The following is a 26,064-nucleotide window of genomic DNA, read 5'->3' on the forward strand; positions in this document are numbered from 1 at the left end:
CCCCCCCGAGACATCGACCTCGGACCACATAGTCTTTCATGGTCCGCGGAAGCTCCCCGATACCTTGGCGTCCGCTTATACCATTCTCCGACGGACATCCTTGAAGGCAATCACCGCGCGGTACTCGAGAGTCTGCGCCCGACGGTCGCCTTCTGGAATAAATTACCACTGGCCCCGATTGGACGGATAGCCCTTGCTAAAATGGTGATGCTCCCCCGGCTCCTCTACCATTTCACAAACCTGCCGGTGATACCACCCAGGTCCTTCTTTCGCGACGTTGATTCCCTCTTGGGAACTCTCATCTGGGGAGCCGGCCGCCACAGAGTCGCCCTGAAAACTCTTCAACTCCCCACAACACAGGGGGGACTCGGAGCTCCATCCTTCGAGGCATATTTCCTCGCAGCACAGCTCCAGTGGCTGTCCTACTGGACAGCGGACCGTTACCCTCAGGAAACGGTTACTCCTACTGGTAGAATCACAACCCCGGAACTCACCCGTCTGCTCCTTCCGGGCACCAAGCCACGGCGCACTTACCCCCTTCAGGTGACGATAGCGCGCCGATGTATGCTGCGGATACACCGGCTGTCCTCCGCTAGGCCCCCATACTCCCCGCTGCTGCCGCTAATAGGCGGCCCCAAGCAGGAGTCCTACTTTGCGGCCCCACTACTCGCCGACTGGTCCCGCTGTGGTATCACAGACCTGGAATCACTCTTCGAGGAGGGTCAACTGAAACCGCTGGACCGCCTGATCGCAGAGTACGGGCTCTCCCCAGGCCAATTCCTTAGGTATAGGCAATTACTCGACGGATACCGACCCCATTTCAATCTTCAAAATGGCGAGCCAGACACGCATCCAGTAATACATACTATTCTACATATGGGGGTGGGTCGCCACCTGGTCACATGGCTCTACAAATCCATCCGGGAACTCTCATACACCCCCCTGGCGACCCTACGAGCCACTTGGGAAGAGGACATAGGCCGTATTTTGCACGACTCGGAGTGGACTAAAGCTCTCGAGGCCCCTAAACGCGTCTCTAGGAACGCCCGCTTCAAAAATATTCAATATTATATATTACACAGGGCATATCTCACCCCAGCGCGATTACAGAAGTTCTACCCCTCCACGCCTTTCCTGTGCCCCAGATGCTGTATCCCAGCTGCGAACTTCCGTCACATGTTCTGGGACTGTCCCAATCTTCAGCCTTTCTGGCAGGGGGTACACAACACACTACGGGAACTCACGGGTCTCACTACACTAGCCACCTGGGAGACCAGTGCATTAGGCATCCTCCACATCTCTAAGCGTGAACCGGTGCGACGGCGCTTCGTGTCCTTAGCGCTCCTACTAGCCAATAGATGTATAACCATGCGCTGGCGATCCCCAGAGGGTCCCCCCATAGCACAATGGAAGGGGGCGGTTAGCAAATGGGCGGCAGCGGAGGAAGACGCTTTAAGGGAGGAAGAAGCCAAGGGCGCGCGCAAACTTCCCATCTCCATGGAATGGGCCATGCTCCTTCACAGCTTCCGCCAGTCCACGCAGGCTGGTGACCCGCCTGACCCTTCCCCTCCCCCCACCCAAGGAGACCAGTAGCCTTCACCTGAAGTGAGTCACCCCAGAGTCGGACCCCGATAACCCCCTACGTCCTGGGCAACCTCTTGCATGTCTGGCCATCCGTGGGCTTCTCCCCCCCCCCCCCCGCCTCGACACCCGCTGCCATCCTCCCCCTACTTAGACCCTGCTAGCGCCTACATGCTTCCCTCCCACAGTTCTGTTACCCCCCTGTTCACTGGTAACACTGTTATGTGCACAGTACAGATCCAGATCCAGTGCTGTTATGGCATGAGAGTGCCCATTTGATCTTCTTCATCGCCCCTATGGCGATACCGTCCCATCACCGCTCAGCCTGCAGGAGCCTTTACGTGATTATAATGCACTGACTCATCGAAGTCATGTTTATGTGTACCAGTTCTATATAGCAAGAAAATGTTGCGCACATAGCTGTTCGTGGCTGAATGTTGAGGCCACGTCGGCGGACTGTTTATGCTGTACTGAGATACTTTACTGCAACAATAAAAACAAATTTAAATAAAAAAAAAAAAAAATGGGTGCCCCTGACATGCACCTATACGCACTCTGCGCACAGGCCCAATACCTGCACTTTTGGGCGTTCCCCACGCCATACCAACCTCATGTGGCGGTTGAGATAGATGCGGTAGCTCCACTGCCATTGAGCGTCGCCCTGTACCGCAAAACTCCTAGACCTGCGAAGGACGTAGATACAGCGGATATGCTACGCTGGGTGTGGCGCGAGCTACAGAGACGGGCGGCCTTGCCCTTGCTCTATGCACCTGCGATCCCTCTTAAACAGAATCCCATGCTTCCCTGCTTGGAAGAGAGTGGTGGTGATATCTCTATTGCCGGGACCAAGATATACACGTTTGCTGATTTGTACCCTGGGGGTATGTTTTTGGATCTTTCAACTGGGGAGGAGGGCCAGCCCATGTCCTTTGGGGAAACGTTCACATATCACAAACTTAAATCCGCCTGTAGAGCAATGTGGGACCAGTTCCCAGAGGAGCCGCCGCCTCTTAATGCACTACAAACTTATTGGCGAGAACGTCCAGGAAGAAACTGGTCTCGCGCTTATACAACTCCATGCAGGAGCAGTCCCCTGTGGTGGTGCCTAAGTCTCTACAGTTGTGGAATGCAGAACTTGAGACGCCCTTGACTGACGACCAGTGGTCCTTTTGCTGTAAACAATTGTCGGAATTGTCCCCAAATTACAAACTTCGCTTAATTCACTTTAAATTCTTACACAGGTTCTACCGCACTCCACTAGCCCTACACCGCATGGGCATTAGGGAAGACAGCAGGTGTTGGAGATGTGGGGCAGAGGGTGCCTCCTTTCTACATGTAGCCCTGGGATTGCGCGGCGCTCTCTGAGTACTGGTCAGGGGTTTTTGTAGCCATTAATCAGATACTGCACAGAACTGATTGTCCTACCCCACTTCTTGGTATACTAGGATGGGTGGCGCGCACTGAACCCAAGAGTAGAAATCTGCGTGCTTTGCTATTGATATACGCGAAATGTCAAGTGGCCGTAAAATGGGGAAGCAAAACGCGACCTAAATTTGTGGATTGGCTATCGGATGTGACCTATGGACACACGCAGCTGGGGGTGTATTGGGACCTGATGCCGACGGCCTCTCGGCCGCGGGACATTTGGGAACCATTCCTGCAGTGGTCACGTAATAGAGATGAACCCCCTCAAGCTGAGGCTGCAGACCGGATGACCTAGTCTCGCGATGGGACAGCGGACATGGCCTGTATGCTGTCTCTGCAGATTCATTGCATGTAACTGACGAGCCCGGCGCTAGCACCACTTTGGCAGTCACTGTGCTACGCACCTACCATTGGGTATGTCTGACACTATATGATTGGTCCTTCGTTCCCCGCATTGACTCTATAAGGAATGTATTTCTGCTATGCTTTTCCACATTCTGTACGCTATGCTGTGATTGACATACCTGCTTGCTCTGTGTACTGACGATGGCTGGTTTCTTTTTGGTTTGTTGAGATCAAAAAAGAAATATTTTGGTTATCTGTATTTACGGTGCAGCACCAATGATCGCAATCCTCAATGGATTCCTGTCTATTAATGATGATGCAACATGTACCTGCTGTGATTACTTGTGCAATCTTCAATAAATACATTACAAAAAAAAGAGTTGCGGTGAAAGCACCGATCCTTGTGGGCCACCCTTGTTGACTTGCTGGAGGTCGGAAGTGAAGTTTTTTATTTTAATTTTTTGTGTGCGATTGTGAAGAAAGGAGCAGAACCATTTGAGGAATACCTTACCAAGACCAGCTCTTTCTTGGAGAGCCCTTATGAGGAGTTTGTGATCAACAGTATCAAATGCTGCCGAGAGATCAAGGAGAATGAGGAGGCCCATTGGTCAGAGTCTAGTGATCTATGTATATCGTTGATGATGTTGAGAATCGCGGTTTCTGTGCTACAGCCTTTTCTGAAGCCAGACTGGTGGGGGTCCAGTAGGTTGATGTTGTCAGGTGCTGGGTTAGTTGATGTAGTACGCATCTTTCTAGTGTTTTTGAGAGAAGGGGGAGGTTCGACACAGGTATAAAATTGTTCAGATCAGTCGCATCTAGGCCGGGTTTTTTCAACAGGTGGGTGACTTGACCCCTTTTAAGGCAGTCAGGAACCACTCCGTTTTTCAGGGAGCTATTTATGATCATGCTCCAAAGCGGAGCTAAGGCGTGCTTAATTTTTTTGGTCAGTTGGGGAGGAATGGGGTCTGGGACATGGGCTGATGGTTTGGAGGTAGAGATTAACGTGATTATCTCAGTTTCTTGAATGGGACGGAAACTAAGCCAGGAATTGGGAGAGGGACCAGGAGAAAGATCAAGTGACCCACCCGCGCTGCTCTTCATGGGGTGCTTGTTGATGACGTCCAGTGAGAGTTCGATTTTTGTGATCTTATCATTGAAAAAATTGGTGAAGTTGTTGCATAGTTCTTTGGACGCCTGAACAGAGGAGGACACAGGCTTGGAGGTTTCTTGTCTGATGATGCTATAGAGCTCCTTGGGTCTGTTTTTGGCACTGTCCAGTGCCAAGCGGAAAAAGCTGGATTTTTTTGTTTTTGATGTGGTTGATTTGAGTTGATCGTGGAGGTTGGAGGTAAGGTTATTTCTCCACTTTCTTTCTTTGGCTCTTAGTTTTCTCCTTTCGGAGTTGAGGTCAGAGTTAAACCATGATTTGGATGGGATGGCTCTGCTCTTTTTGAGCTTTAGGGGAGCTATTTTCTCAAGCATGGACATTAGCTTTGCATTGTAACAATCAGTGAGGTAATTAGTGGAGAGTTGGTCATTGGCGTTGGGGAGAAGTGAGCTTATCTGATCTTCGAGGATGCCCATGGGAACCTGAGAGAGGTTTCTTAACCATTTGTTGGGGTCTTGTAGAGGTGGTTGAGCGAGAGTAGGTTGGTTTATATGAAATAAGATCATGTGGTGGTCTGACCAGTCAACGGTGAGCATGTGATTGATAGTGATTGTGTTTCTTTGAGCGATGATGGCATCTAAGGTGGCTCCTTTGTAGTGCGTCTCCTCTGTGCAGTACTGAATTAAATTGTTGTCACAGAGGAGACTGGATAGCGATTGGATTAGCGGGTTGTTGGTCTCATTCCACCGTAGGTTCAGGTCGCCAAGAATTAGATTATTGGTATCACCGAGTGCACCTTGGGCTATCAGGTCTGATAAGTTTTCTCCGAATGCTGAGGTTTTACCTGGAGGATGATAGAGAAGGTCACAAAGTAAGGAACCATTAGCTTTGGTCTTGATGTTGGTTGAGAGACATTCAAATGTGTTGTAGTCGTATGAATTTATTTCCCTGATGACCATGTTGTCTTTATGGATGATAGCTCCCCCTCGCTGGCCTTTTCTGTCTTTGTTGATGAGGGTGAAGCCTGGGGGTACAAGCATGTCTAGGCATGGTGGGGATAACTCATTGAGCCAGGTCTCCGTGAGGAACACAATGTCAATGTCATGCGAGAGGATGGCCTCTGCTAGTTCCGTTGTATGCAAAGAGGCCGACCTGCAGTTTATGAGCAAGCAGTTGGTGAAAAGGTCTTTGTTGCTGGTGGTCTTTTCTTTGGGCGCCCTGGGTATGGTGGTAAGGACGGGCGGTCTCAGTGGTTTTGTGCAGGAGACCTGTGATCACTTGGATTTTTGATTTAGGGGAGTCGGCGAGTGGGGTTTCATATGAAGAGGCTAGAACGGCTGCTTCAATGTCGGACATGGCTGCTTCTGTTCTGGTGGGTCTTGAGGATAAGGGTTTAGTATCGTTATTTGAGCGAATTTGAACCCTAAAGTGCGGTTCTTGAGGCTTTTTGTGGGCAGGGTTCCGGAACACTTCTTGAGGGTCTCTGAAGGTTGAGTTACAGGGGTTTCTGAGGGACCAGAGGGGCTCTTGCGGCCATTGGTGTTGACAGTGGGGGGAACCCAGGGAGGAGATTGGTGGGATCTGCGAGCTTTACCTAGGTTAGAGAGGATTTCGGTTAGGCCCTGGGAGATCGAGTCTATCTGGTTTTCAAGTGACGCGAGACGCTGCGCCATTGAGTCGTGGGAGGGGTTGAGGGCTTCTTGGAGGATTTACCTTGTATGTTATAGGTTGGGTTGGAGGAGTGATTTATCTTATTTATTGTGTAGGACAGGTTGCCCCTTTTTGAAATCCTAGGAGGGAGGTGGATTGGGTCATGAAATGACTTTGAGTTTCTGAGATCCGTGAGGGAACTGGTGAGGTTAGGGGTCACTGTCGGTGGGGCTCGTTCGTGAGGTTGCGGTGGGTGGGTCCAATAGGAGGGTGAGGTTGTGATTTCCTTAGGGAGCTGTGGCGCATGTTTGGTAGGGGTACTGTGTTGAGTGGAGACTCGGGGGAGCTGTGCGGTGGGGGCATGTGGTGGTGTGGATTGAGTATCTTGTTGGGGCCGATAAGCTGTAGGCGGGAGTTGGGTTGAGGCGGGGCAAGGCAGGTGGGGGAGAGCGGATTGAAGTGAGGGGAAGAGGGAGTCGAAAGCTTCAAGGTTCTCATTGTTTGCCTGAATGAGGACAGTGCCGTTGGTGTAGATGGTTACGGATGTGATCCCTCTTCTGGACGAGCGATTAGGGAGCAGGGATGTTAATTTGCAGCTGTGTGGTGTGGATGTAGTTTTGGTGATGTAAAGATGCGTTCTGAGCGTGGAGATCCAGGCTTCTGGTCTCTCCGTGTGGAAAATAAGGTCCATCTTAATCAGACCTTTGGAAGAGGAGTGGTAGATGTCTGTAAATATGGTTTCTCTATGTTGTCAGATTAGTTTCTGTTTGAAGTTACGTCTCATTTTAGCAGAGTGGTGTGGGGGAAAGTTAATAGTGTATGAGTTCGGGCTATGGGGTTTCAAATGTGTAGGTAGGGATTGGGTGGGGGGGTTGGCGAGTCAAGAGCCAAAGTGAGGGTGTTGTGCGCAGGGGGGATCAAGTCTCTGAAAGGGAGTATGCGGGAGGTGGGGTGAGGGGGTAGATCAGATCAGCCGAGAGTGAGTTGGATGTAGGGTTAAAGGATATCGCCAGTGTCTGATCTGGGCCTGTTATGAGTTATAGTCGGGCAGGGTCCTGAGAGGGGTAGTAGCTCCGAGTAGGTCTTATGTTCTAATTTGTGAAGGGCCCTTGCCTCAGAAGTTAGGTTAATAGGGCTTGTCAGATGGTAAGCTGTGGCTCTTAGAGCTCTGAAGGCAGCCATCCTGGGCCAGGCAGGCTCGGTGTGGGGTTTTCTGCTGGGCTGTGAGCTCTGGAGAAAGGTTCCAACTTCATTGGGGGTCTTGTGCCATAAAGGTGTTAGGCATCAGATCTAGGGGTGTGAGAAGCACAGTAAGGGGCCAAGCATCCTCGGCAGGGGGCTTGGGGCTTTCTGCTGGGCTGAGAGCTCTGGAGAACGGTTCCAGCTTCAATGGGGCAGAGGGGCTCTTGTCCCTGGAGGTCTTGTGCCATAAAGGTGTTAGGTGTCAGATCTAGGGGTTTGAGTGGATCCACCATTGTGAAATCAGGCGGAGACTGGGGTAGAGGTAGCGATTCTTTCGGGGTTTGAGCACGCTGCAGCGCTGATCTGAATCCGTTCTGGGCAGATCCTGGGGGTATGATAACTCTGATAGAGGGTGTGGTCGTGTGTGGCGGCCATCTTGAGGTCAGTCGGGCTAAGCAAGGGTCTCCCCTACTCTAGGGACTGCAGCTCTGAACAGGCAAGAGCCCTCCTATAGGCTGAGGAGCCCTTCTAGGTAATGATGGTGTGTGGCCTCTGATTTGTGGCGTGCTTGTCGCGCTCTAGATTTCCATAATAAGGTCGCGCTCTAAATTTCCATAATAAGGTCGCGCGAGGCGGCCATTTTGGATCCAGTCCGATTCAGTGGAGGCAATTACTGAATCGAGGGTGAGAGGCCCTTGTTTGTTCGTGCGAGATGTTATTGAGTGCGGTATCCATTGTGGGTAGAGGGAATCCTTTGGAGGTAAAAAGGGTGTGCGGCCTCTGAAATTCGGTAGAAGAGTTCTTTATTGTGCGTTAAAACTTGGTGGTATGGTCGCGTTTGGTAGCCATTTTGGAACCAGTCAACCAGAAACACAATTGCTGCGGCGGGGTGATAAGCTCCTGTTCTAGCAGGCGTGTTCATCTGTAATATGAGATTCTTTGGCGCTGAAGAGGGGAGTGTGGCCTCTGTTTAAGCTGAAGGGTGCATTGTTGCACGGCGGGCTCTATTCCTTGATGGAATGGTTGCATGTGGTAGCCATTTTGAATCCAGTCCTCCACGAGAAAGTCATTTCTTGATGCCGGATCTATGACCCTTGCTCAAGCATGAGCGCGCGACTGGGCCGAGGTTCCTTTTGGGACTATCAGGGGTGTGAGAACCCCGAGTTGTGATAATGGGGGCCTTGGCGGGCTTTATTCGGTAATGGGAAGGTCGCGCGTGGCGGCCATTGAGAGAGTAAAGCATAATTCTTACACAGCAGCAAGAAACAACACAAAAACAACTACATTTTCCATGAACACTTTGGAAAACAAAAGTCTTATCAGGAGTCCTTCGTCAGTGTCCGCACTCTGACAAGCTCCCATCATGCACTGCTGCTGTTTCCTTTTCCTTTTTCTTCGCGTGAAGCCCATGTTCCAGCATTCTCACGCATCCTGTTTGGGACCGTCACTTCCTGCAAAAACCGCAGTGTCAGAGACAGAACCTCAACCGGCACAAAATGTCACATAGAGAGAAAACAGTGCAAAGCATCAACAGCCATAAACGAGCAGAAAAAAATCCGTGAATGATTTACTTCCATTCCTTACGGGGAGGGTCCACTTCTTGGAAGTCATTGGGGGGAATAATCCTCGCCTCCGAGTCCTTAATAGAATTGAAACTTTCCAGCACGAAGGCTAGGCAAATTTTCATTCTATGGCAGGACCGGAGGCTTCGGATTATGCCAGTTCAAAGCTTGTCGACAACTAGCCGTGCCACCTTCAACACTGGTTTGAAATAAAACCTCTTAAAAGTGGAATCTGAGGACCAGTCGGCCGCTCTCATCAGATCCTCCAATCTGGCCCCTAGGGCGAAAGCTTTAGAGGCCATCGCACCTCTCGCTGAATGAGCACTAAATTGCTTGGTATCAATCCCCGCCTCCTGCATCACCCAACTCACCCATCTGGCGATTGTTGGAGATGAAACAGCCTTGTACGGTTTACGTAGGGCAATGAGAAGCTGTCTCTCGCCCGGAGGGCGGGTATCATCAGTCATATCCTCATAAGCACGGAGGCACTGTACTATACACAGTTTAGGGGAATCTGGAACAGCTGGGTACGAAATAACCCTTGTGTTGGACTTAATCCGCCTACTCACTGTGAAGGACACCCCATCCGGGGAAAAAACTCTGGCAGAAATGTCTAGGACTCGTACATCCAAGACCCGCCTGCAGGAAACTAGGCACAACAGCATTGCCAATTTAGCAGTGACTTCCTTACGGGAAAGAAACCTATTCGGCTGCCAAGACAGAAACAAGTTCAAAACCCTGTTTACGTCCCAGAGGACGGAATAGCGTGGTTCAGGGGGCAACGAGATGCGGATCCCTCTCAGAAGTCTGCACACCAAGGGGTGCTCCCCAATCGGAGAACCCTGCACAAGAACATGACCAGCCGATCTTGCTGAACGGAAAGCATGATTTACCGGTAGGCTAGACCATCCTCCGCCAAACTGGCCAGAAAATTAAGCACGTGGACTACATCTGCCCCCGAGGGATCAAAACTCGGTCGCACACACCGACGCCATCTATGCCAGGCTGACCTTTATCTCCTGGTTGTGCCATCTCCCCATGCCTCGGAGAGCAAGTCCTCCGCCTTTCCCGAAGGTCCTGGGAGTGTCCAGCGACGCCTGAGATCCTCCAGGGCATCAGCCTCCGCGATCCCTCCTGGACTAACCGGTGGGGAACCCTGTCCGGATTGAGCAGAATGTGAGGAGAGTGGGGGAGTAGGATTGGAAAATCCCAAGAAAGTTCCAGTAGAACCGGAAACCAAACTTGAGACCTCCACCACCTCTGCCAACTGACGACGCAGCAACTCTGATACTTGTGTTATCATTGAAAACGGGGCAAACGCATACCCCTGCTTGCCTGACCAATCCTGGAGGAAAGCGTCCGTCGCTTCCGCCAACGGATCCGGGCGCCAACTGAAGAACCTCGGGAGTTGATGATCCAGGCGCGACGCAAACAGATCCACTGAGAAGGGACCCCACGCCTCCGCCAACAAGGAGAACACTTGAGGGTCCACCTTCCACACACTGGCATCCAGAAGGTTCCGGCAGTGCCAATCGGCCACCTCGTTTTGCCGACCCGGCAAATATTCCGCAGTGACCGACACCTGATGGTTCAGACAAAAGTGCCAGAAGTCCCTCGCGAGGTCCGCTAGCATCTTGGATCTGGTACCCCCAGATGGTTGATATACCTGACCGCCGAGACGTTGTCCATCCGGAAGACACACGACTGTACTCTGTCCTTCGTCCAGCACTGAACCGCAAAGGACCCTGCTAGCAACTCCAAGCAGTTGATGTGTAACGACTGCTCCTGTGTGGACCAGGCGCCACCTGTGGTAAAAATCCCACACCAGGCTCCCCAGCCGGATCGACTGGCGTCTGATTCGATAACTATGTCCGGGGCTGAACCAAAAATCTCACGGCCATTCCAGGCGTCCATGTGCGTCAGCCACCACTGCATTTCGTCTCTCGCTTCCTCCGACAACAGGATCATTTGAGAGTACGTCAGGCCCTTCCTGAGGTGGTACGCCTTCAGATGTTGCATGGCCCGATAATGAAGAGGACCTGGGAACATGGCCTGAATTGAGGACGATAGAAGACCTACCAAACACGCCAACTGGCGGAGGGAAATTTGCGGTTTCGCCGGAGTCTGGCGCAGCTCGTGTCTGATCTTTGCCATTTTCCTGGCGGGGAGACTCAGAGTGGAAGACACTGAGTCTGTGTTGAACCCCGAAAAGGTTCTACACTGGACGGGAACCAAAAGGGACTTCTCGTTGATAACGAAACCCAGTCCCTGAAGGAGATCGACTGCAACTTGCAACTGGGATGATAGCCGCTCGGGACACTGGTCATTCTCATACCCCGTGCACGCAAGGCCTCCACCGCCGGCCGAAGCACCTTTGTGAAGTACCACGGCGCTGAGGAGAGCCCAAAAGGAAGCATGGTGAATTCGTAAACCTGACCATCCCACCTGAACTGGAGGAAACGTCGATGAGGAGGGAAAATTGGTACCGCCAAGTAAGCGTCTTTTAAGTCGAGCCTGACCATCCAATCGGACGGACGCAACACATCCCTCAGGAGGTGTATACCCTCCATTTTGAAATGGCGGTACACGAGCCACTCGTTGAATTCCTTCAAGTTGATGACCGTCCGCCGGCCCCCGTCGACCTTGTCGACCAAGAAGAGATTGCTGAGGAAACCCCCGGGGTGTTCGCGAGCACAACAAACCGCCCCTTTTTGGAGGAGGGCGGAAACCTCTTCGCGCACCAAGTCTGCATCTCGCTGCGAGAAAGTAATGGGGCGGGGACGCTGTAGCTGACACGGACGGCCATGAAACTCCAGCTGGAAGCCCTGGACCGTCTGCTGCACCCAAGCGTCACTTGTAAGGGAAACCCAAGCTGGGAAGACCTGCGCCAAGCGCCCCCCTACCCGCAAACATGCTGAGGGTAGCACACTCACCTCTTCCAGCACCCTGCTGCTGGCCTCTCTGGCCCCCACGGCCACGCCACCTTTGTCCTCCCGTTGGATAGAAATTATTGAAGCGGGCGTTGTCTTGAAACTGTCCGCGGCCGGAGCCTTGCCCCTGATCGGAGCTGTTGCCACGACGAACGAGCGTCCCCTGCCACGTCCGGCCCTTTCAAAAACCCGTGGGGCAAAAACCTTTTTAATATTGGACAGCCCTGTCCAGGGAGGTAAATGTGGCTCCAAACTTGCCTAACTCTTTGATGAAAGGGTCCCCGAACAGGCCCCCTTGCGCCACCGCACCAGCCTCGGAAGAGGCGAGGTCACCCAGCTTAGGGTCGATCTTAATAAGGAGCGACCTCCTCCTCTCCGTTGAAAGGGCCTAATTGGCATTGCCAAGAAACACAATGGCCCGCTGCGCCCAATTGAAAAGGACCTCCGGGGAAATAAGATCCCCCCCCAAGATCTTGGCCTCCTGGGCCATGTCCAGAATTTTTGTCATAGGCCCCACCACATCCAACTGCTTGTTCTTGCAGTTACGCCAGGACCGATCTATACCTTTCCTAGGGTCCCTCACAAACTTTGCTAAGAATGTGGCCATCTTTTGGTCAATATCAGGAGTCATCGCCACCTTCCCTTCTAAGGTGGGGCGAGGACACTCCGCCCTAAGACGGCTGCAGGCGTCCTTATCCACTGGCTTGCGCAGACGGCTAGCCACATACTGGGCCACTTTATCCCCAGGCACCCAGTCCGAAGACCGAGGGTGGACGATATTGTCCGGGTCTAACATGTCAGAAGGACCCGCCGAGGTGGAAGCCTGGGATGGAAGCCATGACCTAGAAGAGCAGGCTTCTTCATCCGTGTCTGGGGAATCCCCATCATCCTGTGGCTCCGGGGACACAGTCCGAGGGGTTGGAGGGAAAACCTCCGCCGGGGGCAAAGGGTCGGGTTGGGGCACCTTGTGCACCAAAAATGCGCTTTTAACCCTTGCTAAAGCCTCAGAGTCTACCCCCTCAGTGCAAGGATTCTTATTGGGGGCGGGGGAGGGGGAAAGAGGGCGCAGGGGCCGGGACCGGGGCTTGCGCGGGAATAAGGGCTGCCAGCTTCGCATAGGCCTCATCCAACCGTGCCGTAAGGCGCTGTTCTAGGGTTATCATGGCCTGATCCACGGCCTTGTAAATAGTCATCCACCGCCTGGTAAAACTCATCATCCAAAGGGTGGACGATATCGTCCGGGTCTAACATGTCAGAAGGACCTGCCGAGGTGGAAGCCTGGGACGGAAGCCATGACCTAGAGGAGCAGGCTTCTTCATCCGTGTCTGGGGAGTCCCCATCATCCTGTGGCTCTGGGGACACAGTCCGAAGGGGTTGGAGGGAAAACCTCCGGGGGGAAAGGGTTGGGTTGGGGCAACTTTTGCACCAAAAATGCACTTTTAACCCTTGCGAAAGCCTACGTCTACCCCCTCAGTGCAAGGCTTCTTATTGGGGGGGGAGGGAGAAGGCGCAGGGGCCTGGACCGTGGCCTGCGCGGGAATAAGGGCCACCAGCTTCGCATAGGCCTCATCCAACCGTGCCGTAAGATGCTGTTCTAGGGGTATCATGGCCTGATCCACGGCCTTGTAAATAGTCATCCACCGCCTGGTAAAAGTCATCATCCCAAGGGACGTAATTCAGAGAGTCCTCCTCTGGATACTGGCCTTGCTCCCCCTGCATCATGAGGTAAGTGAGGCTCTGCAGGTATACAAGAGCTGTGGCAACAGAAAATTAATGAAGGACCCTCACGGGCACCAAATTGAAGCTGGGAGGGAGCACAGGCAAATGTGGGTGGCACAAAGGCACACAATTTAAGGGACTAGCCCTGGGGACGCTGCAGCCCTCTCTATCACAGCGCACCACCCGGAAAAGCTCCCCACTGCACCAGCAAACAGGTGCTTATTGCGACCCCGCAGGTTGTTGAAATGTGCAAGATACAGACCCACCAGGGCGTTCAGGGTGAGAAAAACAGGAGAAAAATAACCCCACAGGGTGTCCGGCCAGGAGGCAGGACAAGCTGTCTGTGTCAACGCACAAAAAACGATTTGAAAAAGCGTCTCTCACTCGCGCTGGCCACAGAGAGGAGTGCTCGTCCTCTAGCGGTGGGAGGACCACACCACGCTACAACTGGGCTCTAAAATCGCGTTAGGAGCACTGAAAGCGTCCCGCGATAACCAGGGGGAATCTGCAAAAAGCAAGAGACTAGAGTTTAACTTCCAGACAAAAACGCTACCGCAAGAACCCCCAAAACCCAGGAGAGAGAGAAAAAATCACTTATCTTGCTGCTGAGCAGCGAAGGAAGAGGAAACAGCAGCAGTGCATGATGGGAGCTGGTCAAAGTGCGGACACTGACGAAGGACTCCTGATAAGACTTTTGTTTTCCCAAGTGTTCATGGGAAATGTTGTTGTTTTTGTGTTGTTTCTTGCTGCTGTGTAAGAATAAAGCAAAGGAAGAAGGCATAATCCGAAGCCTCCGGTCCTGCCATATAATTTTCTATTTGGTGTGATGTGCAGAGTATGTGTCCAGAAGGCCTTATTTATAATCATAAATTTTGTTTGAGAGAGTGTAGACAAACCTTTGTTCCTAAAGGGAGTCATATGTATGCTTTCCTCATCAAATTCGATAGAAGTCGTTTTGGGTTCTGCGTCCCACTTCTTCTCATTGACTGTAAGGTTCTTACATGGTTTGGACAGGAGAAGCTTATATATCCTTGACTCTGTGTGGCCACTCTTAAGCAGCGGAGATAGGGGTAGAACATTTAGGAGTAAGATAATCCATGAGAGAGTGGCCTTTTTCCCAACAGTTTGCCATCAACACCATGTGCTTGCCTTTATGTTTTAGACTCCATCCGCAAGGTAAACAGGCGCTTGATAAATAAATAATATTTATCAAGCTCCTGTTGCATATTTTAATCTGTTGACCTCTGACTGGGGATACTCGTACGCAGTGAAACAGTCATTTTTTTAACAAAATGTCCTGCAGCAGATGGCACAAATACCAAATTATGTAGGAAATATAGAGAAAAAACTCATTCTTAAAGGTCTGAAGGAGCTGATGGCCATTGGTATGTGTTGTCTGGATGGCTTGCAGGAACATATTGATCACTAAAGTATTATATTCATTTCCATATCTCTCAATTTTCAGAATACATAGAGGCAGAAGATTCCTACACACGAGGGTTGCAGATATGTCCAGCCTGTTACCAGAAGGAGAGGGCCATTCTGTTCTCGAACAGAGCAGCTGCAAGAATGAAACAGGTAGGATCTCCAACATTATTGCTATCCAAATTGTAATGCAGTTGGCTTTTTGGACAATTGGATGAAGACCTCAGAATTTAAAGAGTTAAAGGCCATTGGGTCCTTTTTGTATTTGTATATGGGTTGTCATATGAATAGATCCCTGGGACTCAGTTGTCAATAATACAGCTAAACAACAGGATGTGGGAGCACACCACTGAACTCTCAGGCAAGGTTCGCTCCTGGCATTCTGGGAAATGCAGTCTCTTGTAGCTCGCTCCGATATTTTCGAGTATTTAGCCAAGGTTGGCTCAGATAGTGCTGATCTCTAGACACGTGTTTCTGGTTTATTAAGCTTCATCAGTAGAGAATACAGTCTTGTATTTTGGGGTTTGCTGAGTAGGCTGTCAAACATTATATCAGGTCCGATATCTCTCACTGGCGCACAGTTGCTTCATCCACGAGCTTGTCAGCTCAATGACTCACGGTAGTACTTTAAATAGACAACAGGATGTGGGAGCACACCCCTGACCTCTCAGACAAGGTTCGCCCCTGGCATTCTGGGAAATGCAGTCTCTAGTAACTCGCGTTGATATTTTCGAGTATTTCGCCAAGGTTGGCGCAGATAGTGCTGCTCTCTAGACACGTGTTTCTGGTTTACTAACCGTCATCAGTAGAGAATACAGTCTTGTATTATGGGGTTTGCTGAGTAGGCTGCCAAACATATCAGGTCCGGTACCTCTCACTGGTGCGCAGGTGCTTCATCCACGAGCTCGTCCGCTCAGTGACTCACAGGAATACTTTAAATAGACAACAGGATGTGGGAGCACACCTCTGACCTCTCAGGCAAGGTTCACCCCTGGCATTCTGAGAAATGCAGTCTCTTGTAGCTCGCGCCGATATTTTCGAGTATTTCACCAAGCTTGGCGCAGATAGTGCTGATCTCTAGACACGTGTTTCTGGTTTATTAACCGTCATCAGTAGAGAATACAGTCTTGTATTTTGAGGTTTGCTGAGTAGGCTGCCAAACATTATATCAGGTCCGGTACCTCTCACATAATACAGCTAAGGTAGTTAATTCTTCACTTTTTCATATGTGTAGCTCCAGACACTGCCCGTGGGCAGAATTGGAATTCTAAATTGATAAGAAGATGGAGTACGGGGAAGGAGAGAGAGTTGTAGAAGAAGACTGAGATGAGGGAAGGGTTTGGGAACTTGGCAAAAAGCCATAGTTGTATCCTCATCTGTCCAGTTAACCAGGGAAGTATTCTGGATCCAGTTAGTAGGGGTAGTATTCTGGATGGTTGGTGGAAGTGTTTCTTTCCAACAGCAGTGTGTTTGCTGGAGAGAGAGAACTGATCTGAGAACTGATCTGCTGACCACCTTAGTCGTGCCTTATCAACATCCATGTAACTAACTACAGGAGTATGACCCATAGACCACGTTGGGATCAGGGTAGGCAATCAAGCTAAATAAACAATATCCCAACTGGTAAAGCATTGCGAGAACAGAAATAAGGAGACTCAATTTTTTTTAGAACGTGCACTTATCGTATTTTAGGAAACACAATTATAATGGTAGAAAACACAGTTGTATCAGCACTGTACATGAATAAATAACAAAACAACCCGAATTGGACAAGTAAGTATTCTTTTTAGCAATGCTGATTCAGATGAGCCAAACTGGGGGATGCGCCATTTAATGAGCGGAGGGGTCGACTATGTTTCTATCCTTGTAAATCAGGACCTGTGCAGTACTTCCGCTTCCTCGAGAGCTCGAGCTGCCGAGTTAAAATACGCTGGCAGTTTCTGTTATGCCTTCGGTGCTCGTGCAGAGGTCATCTCCATTTTCTCAGTATGATGTCAGGAGCTGATGAGTTTTCGGTCCCCTGGATCATTCATTGCCCGACCTGTTTTCCCGACCTCTCCCCAAGACCTCTCTCCGACCTCTCTCTCCTTTCCTCCATCACCGTTTTTCTGAAATACAACCCGGTCCTGATGAAGATCCTGATTTACAAGGATCGAAACGTCGTCAACCCGTCAGCTCATTAAATGGCGCATACCCCAGTTTGGCTCATCTGAATCATCATTGCTAAAAAGAATACTTACCTCTGCATTGTTTCTGAATTTGAGCCATATTAACTTTCCGATTCACTGTATATATTGAACACATTTCGCACTGCGCCGTTCACGCTGAACACAATTGTCACTTGCGTCGCCATCCATGTGTCACTTGCACATACCCAGCACCAAGTCCAATTCGGGTTGTTTTGTTATTTATTCATGTACAGTGCTGATACAACTGTATTTTCTACCGTTATTATAATTTTGTTCCCTAATATACGATGCCATGTGCACGTTCTAAAACAATTTGAGTCTCCTTATTTCTGTTCTTGCAATGCTTTCTGCATGCATGTTTAACTGTCTATACAATAATACCAGTTGGGATATTGTTTATTTAGCTTGGTTACCAACATCCATGACATTGAGCCCCATGATATGACCGTCCTGGGTTTGGAGAATGCTTTACTTCCCAACTTCTGCTCTCTTGTTCCATCTCACAAATTTGTGGGGTGGCTGCCCATTCCATGAACTGGCCTCCAGGGCGCTTATATTTCTTTTCTCCCATAACCATAAATACCAGAGTTCTGAAGAAAATTCTGGAGGACTAGGTCTATGTATTGTTACTAGATTTTTTGGGCTGATGTTCATCTGCTTGTACAATTGGAGGACCAGCCTCACTTGATCTTTCCCAGTATTCCATCACCCCTACAGACACTAGCCTCAAACGTTTGAGGTTAGAACTTTGAGGCTTGAGAGTGTAGCTGTGAAAGCACAGGGTTGCTCTTTTGGAAACTGCTTTATATGTGCAGCAGTTTAGGTGACCAGAAAATGAGTAATATTCCTACTACTAGACCTATTTTGAGTAATGGTGTTACTCTAAGGGCTGAGTGGCTGCGTCATGGGATCACTTGATTGCCGTGTCCTGTATTTTCTGAAAGATGGCTTCTTATTCAGGTTTTCTTGGGAAGAGAGGTTCCGTCCAATTTTGATGGCCAGATAGGACGTGAGAAACTTTTTTTTTTTAAAGATGGGATCTGGCCACCCTATATTTAGTTCCTGCTATTTATTATAGCAGATTGAGGACCAATTGAAATACTTTATCTTGGTCCTGGCCATTTCTTTGCCATTACTTAAACACCTTTTACACATGTTTCATGACATTCAAATGCATGCCAAAACATAAACCGATACACCTACTAAACATAACAAATCAATACATAAGGTGAAAACAATTGTTTCTGTGAGTAAGTGCCAAAAATCACATTAATCAAAAGTGCAAGAATCACATTACAGTAACAATTTGTCAAGATCTGTATTGTATATTTTAAACAACTATTTGACTGGCTTTCTAAGAGTTCCTTAAACCACGGGGCTAAACTCAAGGTCATTGTGGGATATATTTTAGTTCATGATCCCTATCTTGCCTTAGGGCTGCATTTTGCAAAACGCCCTCATGGCATCCTAGAAAAGTGCTGACGTGGTTCAACTCCCTGTATTATCAAGGGATTATTTTCAGGGCAAATTGCCTCTGTGCAATCTGAAAAATTAAAGAAAAACATAATTGTATTTAATCCCTTCTCTATATGTAAGACTGCTTTAGATCTCTTCTATTTAGTGAGGTGAAAGTACCTGAATCGTAACTTGTGGCTCAAAGTTTCTTCTGGTTGGAGTATTTCAAATTCTGTGAAAAGAAAACTGTTTTATTTTATCTGGAAACAAAGGAATTTGCTCATATGTTCAGCGAGGGTACATATTGCGGAGCTGCTTACTTGTTTAGTCACTCGTGCTTGGGGGACTCCATTTTATTCAATGTTTAATGCCTCTACTGCGTGCTTTCATGGCTTTAACCTTTTCTGAAAAGAAAGGAAATTTACAGTGCTACTTAGTTGTCCATTGTAGCGGATTAGATTAAATATCCATTGTGCAAGCATTGTATTCAACTCACTTGCAGTGTGCTTCAATGTTGCAATATCTTCGTTCTTGATGCAATGCAATGAGGGGTGCGGAAAATGATTTCATTTTACGCTGCCTGTGAAGCCAACTGGTTCGAAAGTCTGAAAGCGAGAGAACAAGCTTTTGTTAGTATGCGGTTTTATCCTTACTTCTTTTTCATTAATGGTATCGGTTCACCCTGGTGATTTTAAGTGAGCCTACTTAGTTGAAGCGCTGCACTCACCCAAACTCATGGCTCTGTTTCTACTTGGCTTGACTTAGCTTCCGGAGGACTCCTGCCTCGTTTTGGTTGAAACGTTTAATTTAAAGCGGTTATGTGATTTTTTTCTTTGTTGATAGAACACTCCCTAATAGTTTAAAATGTTGCAGATCCTTTCATTTTCGATGTTTGTAAACCTTTCTAGATGAAAACAGGGGCGGTGGGTGACATTTCAAAGTGGTGAGACGCAAAGTAATTTGCATACTGTACTGTAGCGAGCGCAGCAAGCGAGCCCGACCCCCAAAAGGGTGGGTGTCAGCTGTGTGATGAAACCAGCATGTGAAGCAGTTACCTCAAACAAACTAAAACCAATGCACTCATCAAGACAAGGAGTTACATGAATCAAATAGAAAACCACCATCAAGCCAGGTAGTCACCTAAAGGCAAATTGAAGTGACTGCACACTATGGGAAGTGCACTTCACCAGCCAGCCTATTACACTAAAGGAAAATAAAAGCAATGCTCCCAGTAAACAAGACAACATAAATTGAAAATGTTTCCCCGCAGGACCAACAGTCACAAAAAGTAAAGAAACAGAACGAAGTCAGAGGCACTCCAGGAATCCAGGTAGTCACACAAAATCATTTCTCCCTGCTCGACAACGGAGAAACAGCGGCCCTCATCCTCCTGGACCTCTCCGCGGCCTTCGACACTGTCTGCCACCGTACCCTAGTACAGCGCCTCAGCAACGTCGGAATCCAGGAAAAGGCACTGGAGTGGATCACCTCCTTCCTCGCCGGAAGGACACAGAGAGTCCGCCTCCCCCCGTTCAGATCGGAGGCCACCGAAGTCATCTGCGGCGTTCCTCAAGGCTCCTCGCTCAGCCCAACACTCTTCAACGTCTACATGAGCCCCCTCGCAGCCATCGCACGCCAGCACAACCTGAACATCATCTCCTACGCCGACGACACCCAGCTGATCCTCTCCCTCACCAACGACCCCGCCACCGCCAGAGCCAACCTGCACGAAGGGATGACAGACGTAGCCAAATGGATGTCGAACAGCCGCCTGAAACTGAACTCGGACAAGACGGAAGTCCTCATCCTGGGATCCTCACCCTCTGCCTGGGACGACTCCTGGTGGCCCCCCCGCCCTGGGCAGCGCACCCAAATCAACTGACCACGCACGCAACCTGGGCTTCATCCTGGACTCCTCCCTCTCCATGACCAGACAAGTCAACGCCGTCTCCTCGTCGTGCTTCAACATCCTTCGCATGCTACGTAAGATCTTCCGGTGGATCCCCACCGAGACCAGGAAGACGGTCACCCAGGCCCTCGTCACCAGCCGTCTGGACTACGGCAACTCCCTCTACGCCGGAACCACCGCCAAACTCCAGAAGAGACTCCAGCGGATCCAGAACACCTCAGCACGACTCATCCTGGACATCCCCCGCCGCAGCCACATCTCCGGACACCTGAGAGACCTGCACTGGCTCCCGGTCAACAAGAGAATCACCTTCCGGCTCCTCACCCACGCACACAAAGCCCTACACAACCAAGGACCAGGATACCTCAACAGCCGCCTCAACTTCTACGCTCCCAAACGCCAGCTTCGATCGACCAGCCACGCCCTCGCCGCCGTCCCCCGCATCCGAAGAGCCACCACAGGAGGAAGGTCCTTCTCCTACCTGGCCGCCAAGACTTGGAACTCCCTTCCGACCCACCTCCGCCTGACCCAGGACCACCTCGCCTTCAGGAAGCAGCTCAAGACCTGGCTGTTCGAGCAGTAGCGGACCCCCTCCCCCCAGCGCCTTGAGACCCTCCGGGTGAGTAGTGCGCTATACAAATGCTCTGATTGATTGATTGATTGATTGAGCAAACTGTGTACTGAAAACTATTGCAAATAAGACAATTATATCAGAACAAACTAGTCACAGGGAAACAAAAGCATGCACCCATCAAGCCGTGCATCACAAGTCAGCAAACGGAATCGAATTAAACCAGCAATACTTGGTGTCACTCAAAAGCAAGTATAAAGTGCACTTCAGCAAGCAGGTCAGCCACATTAACAGGAGACTTTCGAGGATACACCCCTAAAAGTCATAGAATCAGTTGCAATAAAAACAAATGCACTCCAGCAACATAGGAAGTCGAATGAACACCACTGTACATAACAGCACCGTACATAACGCACACATTACACAGAGACTAGCAATCATAGGTGTGTAAAACAGTGTATAGGACATGTTATTTAAGACAAACGTGGCTGACTGCTTCGTCTGCGTTCTCCCACATTGCCCTGTCCCTTTTCTCCACACACCCCAAAAAGCCCAGCTCCTTTTTCTTTTCTCGTTTTCCTCTTCGTACATTTATTTAGGTTTTATTATGGCGAGGTCTCGATTTTCCTTCCTATTGCTCTACTGGCTGCCTTCCTCAACTCTTTGTGAAGCCAAGCCCTCCATGTCACCCCTTCTTACTTTCAGGGTTACCTCTGCCTTTTTCCCCTAAAGCATAATGAACGCATGCTCTCCCTATAACCATAACTGATGCCCGTCTCCCTTTGCCATTGACACAAGGTCTCCTTTCCATGGACCACTCTATCCATCTCATCACTAAAACCACTGCCCTCTCCGTTAAGGCCCATGTCTCCATCTCACCACGAATGCTCCTCAGAGGCGTGATAAAAACGGTGCCCACTCACCTCCCGGAACGCGATGAGGAGCCGCCGAGTCTCCCATGTCTCCAAATATATTCAGTGGCCTTGGGCAGGAAGCCCCGCACTCCATGAAGCGTAGCAGGGGCCTGCCTGACGCCCCGGTCTTCCTTTCTCTATTAATGCCCGTCTCTCTCTTACAGTGCCCCCATTGCCTTCTCTCTCCGCTGACGTCCTGTCTTCCTTCTACCATTAACTCTCCCGTCTCCCTCCTACTGTTAACACCTTCCCCACTCACTAGTCACGCCCTGCCTGCTTCTCGCTCCCCATAACTGCCCTGATGCCTCTCTCTCACCACCACTAATGGCCCTGCTGCTTCTCTCTCACCATTAATCGCCCTGCTACTTCTCTCTCACCATTAATCGCCCTGCTGCTTCTCTCTCACCATTAATCGCCCTGCTGCTTCTTTCTCACCATTAATCGCCCTGATGCTTCTCTCTTACCATTAACGCCCCTGTTGCCTGAAAGCGTCATTATTACCTGGAAGAACTTGCGGCGTGAGTGGACTCCAGAGATTCTGAGTTCAGCAAGAGGCTTCGGCTCTTAAGAGTCATAGCCCTTTCCCACCCTCTGAATAGTAGTAAATGCCATACGACACTCTGCACATTTGTATATACTATAGCAATATGCACATATAGTCTTTTCAATCCATTCCAAATTAATATCATAAAGTTATAGGCTGACCTGACAATTCGCATCCCAGTAGCTCGATCCTTAAAGTGCAATGTCTTCTGCACACCTGTGGAAACAGCCGTATGTACTGCGCTTCTACTGGAGGTGTGAACGAATTTACGTAGGGAGTGTTGTTGCCCACATTTCCACGGAACACCTATAATGAGAGCACAGACAATCACTTTATGTTGCCCTAAATTTTCATTTAAAGAGTTGCAGCATGTCTCAATCTTTACTGATGGCTAAATATCCTGCCTCTGTGTATTGTCCTCCCTGCCCTTGGTGTTGGGGTTATCCTTTAATGTACCGACAATAAAATAAAAACTAAACTAAACAATTTAATGCAGAATTATAAGTCTTATAAGAGGGTATTGCTAATTAGAAATGGGGATTTTTCCAAAAGGTGAAAATATATATTATATATATTTACATATATAGCCTAAAGAAAGCAACAAAACGACTTACTTGGAAACATTGCAATACAATCCTAGTTTATAAAAAAATGGAGGGGCTCGCGGCCATGACTTCCAGCGATTTTTATATATATATATATATATATATATAAAAAAAAAACAGAGCTCACATTTCATTTTCTCCTAACATAGTCCTAAATCATTCCCATTGCGCAGATGCAAGCTTTTGCGCACGAGAATAGATATTAAAAAAAGCTTTTAACTTAACATGTATTGCAGAAAATGATCAATGAACAATGTATTAATTCATTGTCACATAGATGTATTACGTATGTGGCAGCATTTAAAAAATTTGAAATGTTATATGCCTTCGCGTATGACTTGTGAATATAAATGTGTTCGAATGCTCATTACGTTTTATAATTTAAATCAAAACAGTGTTTGTTAAGAAGAAAATTGCTTTCTTGTCAGGCAAAAATGGAAAAAGAATGCAAACAGACCATGAAAGATTTGGTGATATAAGAAATAAAAATGACATGTATGCGAGAGCGCAAATATTACTCTGTGCACATTACTGCTTGTTTATAAACAGCAGGCCAATGGTGCACAGAAAATGGGGTATTATTATTATTATTTTCACTGTAATGCAAGTTAAACAAGCACTGATATGCCCAGAAACCTATTGCATTGCCTTGCAGAGCAGAAAGCACAAATGAGTGCGGGTGCTCATTTCAGCCGTGGCATCAATTCATAAAACATTGCTTGTGTCACAGGCACCCTTACCTGCTGCATCTCAGTCTTTCAAAAGGCAGGCACAGGGAGAGTGCACAGAGGCAGTCCAGAGCGGGGGAGGGGGGCACAGATACCAGGGGCAGCCAGAGTTTGACACTGAGTCCACTGCGCTTTTCAAGGGTGGAACTTCCACTTGTGCAGTAGGTGCAGTACACTGATCCCCAGAGCCATAAGGGACCCAATCCTCCTTGTACTAGGGTCTATGACACACTGGCTCCCCACGGCCTATTTCCTCCATGATCTTAGCCTTATGTGGTGAACAGAGTTCAACCAGGGGATTCGCTTCTAGATTTCCGCCTCTTTCTAAGTGCCGACCTTTACATCAAGCGCCGCCCTAGAGTACTGTACCAGAAGGAACATATAGCGCGCTGGGCGCGCTTGGACAAGTATGTGTCCAGTCGAGGCAAGATCTAATGTATGAGAAGGTACAATGATTCTTGTGCAGAAATAGAAGAAAGATGCATAGGAAAAATCAACGCTCTTTTCTATCAGATGACTTCTGGTGATTTGAGTCTTCATCACCTTATCTGTCACCTTTCTGGGTCGGACCATGAGCTGCTTCCCTAGTGAGGTCCCATGCTAGCGGTTGTTCTATGGTAGGGCCTTGCTGCCTTTTCCTCACGGTATCTTTAAGTACAGTGTGGCCCCCAACTAAAGTGCACATATTTTAACAAGAAATGTGTGTTTGCAGCCATCGGACTGGTAGATGAAAGATGCGGGGAAAAGCAAGCATTTTAATGTTTAGAGGTTATTGAAGTTCGTATCACTTCTCAAAAATGTCAAAAAGTGCCTCTTTCAAAAGTAACTGGAAGACTTCTCAATATGAAGAAAAAATAAACACTTTGACAAGAATAATGGAACACAGTAATAGAAAGGATGTTCAAGTTTCCCACACTTAACACAAGACCACCATTAAAAAGGGAAAATCATTGCTTCTGATATGCCAGTATATTGTAATATGAACCAATCTGATTTTTTATCTATCCTCTTATTTTAAATGCATCATCTTACTTGTATTCTTATTCCCGGTGCAATACTCCTGGAATCAGTTGCCATGTTACTGAACCATAAATTACGGCACATTTTCAAAAATGTTCACCCGAACATTAAAAACACTAAAATGAGGTGCCCGCAGGCCCATAAAAACAAAATCTGTGTTTCGTTACTAAAATTCAACATGGGTGTTAATGCCAGTCATTTAACTAACCTGTTGCTATGGGAAACCTCACAGTGTATGTACACATTGACTACTGTTCTCAACAGGTTGTTGACAGGAAGATTTTGCTTTCCATTATATTCCAGAGCATTAAATCTTTACTTCAGTGTCTTCTAAATTCTCAAAACTCTGAAACCGCCCGGCGACGATCACAGATGTTCGCCCGAACTCGCCCATGGGAAAATATGTCCGTCCTGTGCCCCGTGAATGTCTGTGGTTAAACTTCGATGCTTGTAACGAAGTGCACACCCCAGCATTGTACACGACAGGGAACTGTCCCTGGTGGCTAATTCCGTTCTGCAAAGGGGAATACATACAACATACATAGACATTCCCTTTTATTGATTGATTAACACTCCCCCTTAAAAGGGCCCGAGGGACCGTCTGTTGCAGCCATCATTGACAGGGCCCTTTTAAAACAAAGACACTTTTTAAAAGACCTGCACAAAGCTGTACAGGGAACGCAATTTGCAACAAGCATGCCCTCTGGGTTTTAGTTAAAAGTGTGACCTACTTACCGAATCTACGGTATTACATGATGCACTATTGCGTGGCATCTTATGAATATTATTTATAAGCCGTAGTTCATGCACTCTTTTGTACGGGTTGAAAGAGAGATCACAACAATGATATTACAACACTTCCCGAAGTTTTCTTACCGCCGACATCCTGATCCTCCTCGCAGCGTGTGCGTCGACAGTGTGTGTGCCACCCCCCGCGCGGCATCCAATGATGGCTGCTGCGTGGTGGACCAGCCAATCCTGGCGCTGCATGCAGCGCCAGGATTGGCTAGGGGGGCACATTTGCTGCTCGCCCTGTCGCCCTTTGAAAACCTGGGCTGTGGCACTGGCAGCAGGCGAATGAAGTACCCCCCTGGGTCCCGCTGGGGAACTTACAGTGCACTGTGCGCATGCTTGAGATAGTTGCCAACAATCCCAAGCATGCGCACAGGGCACTGTAAGCTCCCCAGCGGGACTGCGAACGA

General features: G+C 48.9%; 1 protein-coding gene and 1 long non-coding RNA gene across 2 annotated transcripts in view; one reads left to right on the top strand and one right to left on the bottom strand.

Annotated features, from left to right (window-relative positions):
• LOC144769587 (tetratricopeptide repeat protein 1-like) overlaps positions 1-26,064 on the top strand; it is a 167,283-nt gene that overhangs the window by 126,791 nt on the left and 14,428 nt on the right. Inside the window, exon 3 of the mRNA XM_078653747.1 lies at positions 14,968-15,080. Coding sequence (XP_078509873.1) covers positions 14,968-15,080 — 113 coding nt within the window. The remainder of the gene's footprint in view (positions 1-14,967; positions 15,081-26,064) is intronic.
• The window catches only part of LOC144769588 (uncharacterized), a 133,247-nt gene that overhangs the window by 16,466 nt on the left and 90,717 nt on the right, over positions 1-26,064 (bottom strand). The window contains exons 6-9 of the long non-coding RNA XR_013598726.1: positions 22,671-22,815; positions 19,068-19,176; positions 18,892-18,975; positions 18,752-18,803 (exon numbers count right to left, since the gene is read on the bottom strand). This is a non-coding gene — a long non-coding RNA (uncharacterized LOC144769588). The remainder of the gene's footprint in view (positions 1-18,751; positions 18,804-18,891; positions 18,976-19,067; positions 19,177-22,670; positions 22,816-26,064) is intronic.

The sequence above is a fragment of the Lissotriton helveticus genome, chromosome 7, assembly GCF_964261635.1.
Source record: "Lissotriton helveticus chromosome 7, aLisHel1.1, whole genome shotgun sequence".
Taxonomy (NCBI): domain Eukaryota; kingdom Metazoa; phylum Chordata; class Amphibia; order Caudata; family Salamandridae; genus Lissotriton; species Lissotriton helveticus.